The sequence below is a fragment of the Brassica oleracea genome, chromosome C6 (genome assembly GCF_000695525.1).
Source record: "Brassica oleracea var. oleracea cultivar TO1000 chromosome C6, BOL, whole genome shotgun sequence".
NCBI classification, from domain to species: Eukaryota; Viridiplantae; Streptophyta; class Magnoliopsida; order Brassicales; family Brassicaceae; genus Brassica; species Brassica oleracea.
In genome coordinates this window covers 39,470,674-39,476,673 of record NC_027753.1, presented here as the reverse complement: position 1 = coordinate 39,476,673, position 6,000 = coordinate 39,470,674, and the positions used below count along the sequence as shown (strand labels likewise).

The following is a 6,000-nucleotide window of genomic DNA, read 5'->3' as shown; positions in this document are numbered from 1 at the left end:
AAAAATTAGGAAGCGGGTACGTATTGGAAGCGTATATCCATATGTATGTATATATATGTGTATATATATATATTAAAATATAAGATTTTTTTGAAAAAAAAATTAGGACTAAAAATTATATGTTATAAATTTAAATAAATTATTTATTCATTTGTAATAATTTTGTAATGATTTCATATTAAAACTGTGAAAATAGACATAAATTAAGTTTAAAAGAAATTATTATATTAATTATTGTTAATGCTTCATAAATAATTGACACAATATATTTGAATATATGATATATGTTTAATAAAAACTTCAATACATAAAGATAATTTATAGTATTAATTTAATATTTATATATTTATATCCTTTCTATTCATTACTATTAAAATTTTGATTTTACAGAAATTAATAACTACGATTATATTTTTATTGATATTCAACCTTGTATTTTTTTTAAAGAACGAAAGCGTAATTCCAAAACAGAATCATAAGCTTCCAATGTGTTTTTAAAATGAATATTTTGGAAGCGTTTTGGAAGCGAGATTCCGTAAGCTTCCACAAGCTTCCGATTGCGATTTCGGTTCCGAAGCGGGAAGCAGATGTCCGATGAAGCTTCCGTGCAACGTATGCTGCTACATAAATAAATATTCATATTGAAACGCACAAAGTCACCAGAGAGCATCAATCGTCCTCCGACGAGAGCACCTCCATCAGATCAATCTCGACATCGCACAAACGAAAATGATACCATAAAAACGCAACTAGGAAACAAACAAGAGCCGGCGACGCAAGGTAAAGAACACCTTCACCCCCCGGAGACTAGAGCCGGCGAAAGCGGAGCTAAGGAAGCCTCCTTATCCATTACCCTATTTCCAAGGCTTTCTTTTTTTACTATTTTTTACAAAATCTATTAGATTAAAAAACATTTATCCATTCCTACTTTTTTGTTATTTTGTTTAGTAAGTTTCTTTTTACTGTTTTTTTATAAAACAATTATCCATTCCTACTTTTTTTTGTTTATTTGTTTACAAGTTTTATTTTGATTTTCCCTAATAAAGAAAACCATTTAACTATTGTGCTTGGGGTTAGAGATCTGGTTTAACAAAAAAATGTGAGCCAAGGGAAATGTTTAATAAGTTGGTGGTGTTTCAAGTTGTGATTAAGTTCAACTCTGTTTTCTTTACTTTCATATGTTGTTGAATCAAGATTCAAAATTTTATAATAGGGACTTCTAAAATTAAAAACAGTAATAACAAAAAAAACAATACAAAAACATTTCAGTTTACAACCTTATTTGTCTGGCTAGTCTAGCCTCTTGTTCATCACCAGCGTATGCAAGAACAGACCCAAATGGCTGCTCAATTTGAGTTATCATCTAAATTCAAGTTGAGTAGCCAAAACAAGATTTGAAAAATCTGAAGAATTTTGGTACAAATGACAAACAAAACAGCCTCTTTAAGATCTTCTTCGCTTCCTCTTCTTCTCTCTGTCGCTTTCATCCGAACTAGAAGAAGACGACTCAGATTCAGACTCGGAACTAGAACTGTCGGAGCCAGATGATGATCCTGATTCTGATTCCGCAACTTGCTTTTGCTGTTGCATGATGAGGCGTGGCATGTTCTTCAGGTACTCTCTGAGATTCTCTGTGATGCCTCCAAGACCAATTGAGGTAAAGAAGTTGATTGCAAACCTCGTGTTCTTTGGGTTATCTTTAGGGAAGATGGACTCGAGTGATTCCTGCATTGTTGGATCCTGAAGCCTCTCATTAAGCAGCCTAATCCCCAAGTGTTCTGACAATTCCTGCAACCAAATGCAAAGTAGTAACCAAATCATCACAACAGTCTCACAAACAAAAATACCAAGCAGAGTCCTACTTCTGCAATAGCATATTCAGAGTTTCAGATAGCTGACTACGCAATCATATTAATCAATCGAACCAATGAGATAAACAGCTCTGAAATGGTCAAATGAGTGTGTTGTTGATTCAAGTTACCTGGAAAAGGATCTTAATGAAGATACGGGACGAAGAAGTTGTGTCCTCCTCAGTAAGCCGAATGTAGGCAAGCACATGCCAGGGGAGTGCATCTGTGCCCAGTAAATGGGCGAAAAACTTGGCCACATTACGCAGCTTGTTCGTCTCAAGTCGGTGGATCATGGAGTACTGCTGAACAAAACATTTCTCAAAATTCTCTTGATGAATTTTGTTGATCATACAGAAACGCTGACCCAGCAAACCGTAGTAGCGCAGATATGTTCTCTCCTGAGAGCAACACTCAAGGAGCATTATGCATAGTTCCATCTGCAACATTAAATTGGATAAGAATGTTGTAAGCGGACTAGTTTATTCATCAAACAGTAAAGCAAACATATGAAAGCAGTGGAATGTAAAGATAATCAGAGTTCGGAATGAGTTACCTCTTGACCTGGTTCAAGTTTAATTTTAAGTAACTTGTGACCTGCTTCCTCAAAATCAACGCTGGACATTATGGTCAAGTATATTGTCCTCCTAAGGTTAACAAGATTGGTCTCTGTCTCATCTCTTATCCTCATTTGTTCTTCATCTTCTTCATCAGACTCATCTTCCTCCTCATCATTATCATCTGAACTAGCATCAGAGCCATCTTCATCCTCAGACTCATCCTCACCAAGTAACTCCTTCTTCAGCGCCTCGTATTTCTTTTCGTTCTCAACGAAGTCAGGATCAGGTTTGAAAACATCTGCAAACAGAAAATAAGAGACAATTTCCAAGTTAAGAGATGCTCCACAAATATAAAAAGGTAACCTATCTCTCTCGAACCATGAGGTAGACTTACCCAGAGAGGTTTCAGGATTTACTTCGTCATCAATAGATAGATCATGCGAATATTTTTCTTCCACAAGATCTAGCTCCGGACGAACTGCCGGGTGTCCCTGAAAGTAAATCATTCACACAATTTTATGAGCATTATGCTATCAGTGAAAACATCATCTCTACAACAACCAAGAATGTAAGAATATAATTCAATAAAGTTCTGTCTAAAATATATTTACCTGAAACTTCACTTTCCTAATAGCAAAGAGCCCTTCAATCAAATACTGAACTCTCTTATCGATATCTCCCTCGTGGAGAATACCACGAAACCGCTCAAAGATCCCTGTATTCACAATTGGAAGAGCTTAGAAACGTGAATAAAAGGGAAGAGCAGTGGCAATAGAAAACATATATGCAATGAAAAAATGGGTGAAGTTAATCGCTTAGATACACAACCAGATTTCAAAGTTATCATTCACCAAGAGATGAAGTGGACTATATGTCAAATTTTCAATAATTACTGACGTGTTAAATAAGTTGGTGGATTAGGTGGAAATACAAAACAGTCTACTCTTTCTCACTATAACAAACAGAAAGAGAGGTTGAAAGGAACTTTACCGTGCAATCCTTTTGGGGTAACGTCCTGAAGCATCGCACCACACTCTGTCACAAATCCAACAGCCACCTCGACACTGTCATCAGTTGGGATTTCCAGAAGAACACTGACTAATTCAAGTGCAATGAGCTCCTCGGCGACTTGCTGGTTTACTAGATGTGCTATGAATTTCACGGCAGCGAGCAACTGAGGCTGGCAAAACAAAAATAAAACACACAAATGCATAAATACAACATATAAATCAAAATGCTTGACAAGACTTATAGACTTGGAAAGCAAAAAAAAAAAAAGACAAACCTTGTCATTACGCTTGTACGCTCTCTTTAGCTGCAACACGACCCTCTTCAGTAGAAGTTCAGCAACTTCAGGAAATTTGGCGTTAATTACAGCGACCAAAGCTGCAAAGACATCCGTGAATCCAGGAGACGCCATTTGGGACTTCATACACGAACGGCAGAAAAGTCCCCTCCCTCTGATGAGGTTTTCAGCAAACAGTTCAGGGATTATGTTCTTGATGTTGCTTGCATTAACCTTATTGACCAGCCCGTTAATACTTTTACGGAGAGCGTCCCAAGTAAGACGTTGATACTCTACACTGCTCTTGTCTTCCACCTCCTTCATCATGCGTGCCAGCTTGAACGGAGGAATATAGACCCCGCCAGTTTTTCCCAAAGCCACAGCATTGCTATCAGACGGATTGAGTTCTGGCAACTTGGGCTTTGCAACTTCAATCTTCTCTTCCTTTCTCAGCTTGTCTCTTTGACTGTCATCATATCTATCATTGTGTCGCCTCTCCTTCTCATCTCTACCTCCATCGTCCCTCCGATACCTATCCCTGCGATGCCCATCAGACCAGTCTCTCTCTCTCCGATCCCTCTTTAAGCGACTTTCATTACCTCTATCAGTCCTCTCTTTCCCTCTTCTCCCGCTCCTAATCTCACCTTCCTCATCGTCATCAGATGCTAGATGATCTCTACGCCTCCTCTCGCTTTCTCGCCCACCTCTCCTGCTCTTTTGCCTATCATCTTCTTCATCATCAGAAGGCTTATCAGCAGTGACCCTACTACCCCTATGACCTCTCTCTCTATCGTGCTTCTCCCTGCCTTTGGGACTTCTCCTGCTTCCTCTCCTTTCATAATCATCCTCAACCTGTCTGGTTTCCTTCTTATTTCCCTTCAAATCACCATCTTCGTCTTCCAAACCTCTATCTTCAGCAACCTTAGAAAGATGCTTCCCATCTTCTTCTTCATCAGAAGAAGTGTCAGCTCTAACTCTACCCTTACTTCTTCCTTTACTCACCCTCCTCTCACGACCATCATCAGAATCAGAGTCTACTTCTCTACGATTCTTTCTAGACAGCCAAGCTGATTCCTCATCAGAAGAGCTATCTGCTCTCGCCTTATCTCCACGGCTTCTCTCTCTTCCTTTCACATCTGCAACGCGACCAATCTCGAGATCTCTTCGCGAGCTCTTATGGTCGTCATCGTCATCAGAAACCCTAACACGACGACCAACCTCTTCCGTCTCCATCCTCGAGCGCCTAACATCTGGGCTTCTATCTCTTCTTCTCCTTCTCGCTCTCTCATCTTCCTCGGATGAACTATCGTGCCTACCCATGGATTCAACAGCGAATTGCAGATAAGGTACGAACCTTTCCCCCCGATTGAAACAGAAAAATCCTAAACCTCGGAGCAAGAACCCTACTGCGAGGTTGTCGCCAAGATCTGAATCGCCGAGCAAAAGTGAGAGACTGGCAAATAAAATCTCTTCGATTTGGTTTTTGTTCGGAGTTACGCCGCTCCTTACCCGCCAAGATTTTCGTTACTTGCTTCTGGAAACGGCACGACGTGTGTATATCTTTATTCGGCGGTCGGGTCGATACGAAGAATGGGCTAAGGCCCAGTTTTTAGATGATGTTTATAAAAAAGAATCCTGATATATGTGAGCCCATGATTACATTTTATTTCAGTTAAGAATATAAAATTCCAAAATACTATTTGTAAATTACAATAAGACGCACATTTCAAGAAAGTCACTAACTTCAAGAAAGATGCCTTCGTTCGTGGCATATGCTCCTCTGCAACTTCCAAATTTCAGTTTTACCAAATTATAATCAAAGGACGAAAGTTTTGAACGCGTCTCAATGGGTCATTGATTAAAATATTACCTTGACCATTGTGAAAACTAGACAGTAGAGAGTAATCATGTCCTATGTACGTATGCTCATGTTTAATTAAATTGAATTAAAGCAAGAACTATGCCGGGAGAAGACTTTGTGGATTAGACGTGTGCTCGTTACCCAATAAATCAATTTAAAAATCTTAATAACGTAATTTAATTCCCAATCGTAACGTAAAATGCACCAAGTAAAGTTTAAAATATTTAAATAGAAAATAAGAATAGTGTATTGATCAGTACGAGAAAAATAAAATCAAGGGAAGTTCTACAAATCGAGTAACATTAACTGTGAAAGATGACGACATGGTAGTACCTCTATTTGATCTTATTCAAAGTGGAATGTAAAATCACGGTTTAATTTGGTTAATTACGGTTTAATCAAAGGATGCATGAAAAATAATCTGGGATGAGGAAAGAAGGGTCCCAC

At 38.4% G+C, this 6,000-nt stretch overlaps 1 protein-coding gene across 1 annotated transcript; it reads right to left on the bottom strand.

The window, feature by feature from the left end:
- Positions 1-1,220: 1,220 nt before the first annotated feature.
- LOC106299607 (pre-mRNA-splicing factor CWC22 homolog) lies at positions 1,221-5,012 on the bottom strand. The gene is made up of 7 exons (XM_013735670.1): positions 3,693-5,012; positions 3,398-3,587; positions 3,019-3,122; positions 2,802-2,898; positions 2,404-2,705; positions 1,982-2,287; positions 1,221-1,788 (listed from the first exon to the last, which is right to left on the bottom strand). Exons 1-7 carry the CDS (start codon positions 5,010-5,012, stop codon positions 1,444-1,446), a joined length of 2,664 nt encoding a protein of 887 aa, XP_013591124.1. The 3' UTR covers positions 1,221-1,443.
- Positions 5,013-6,000: the final 988 nt, after the last annotated feature.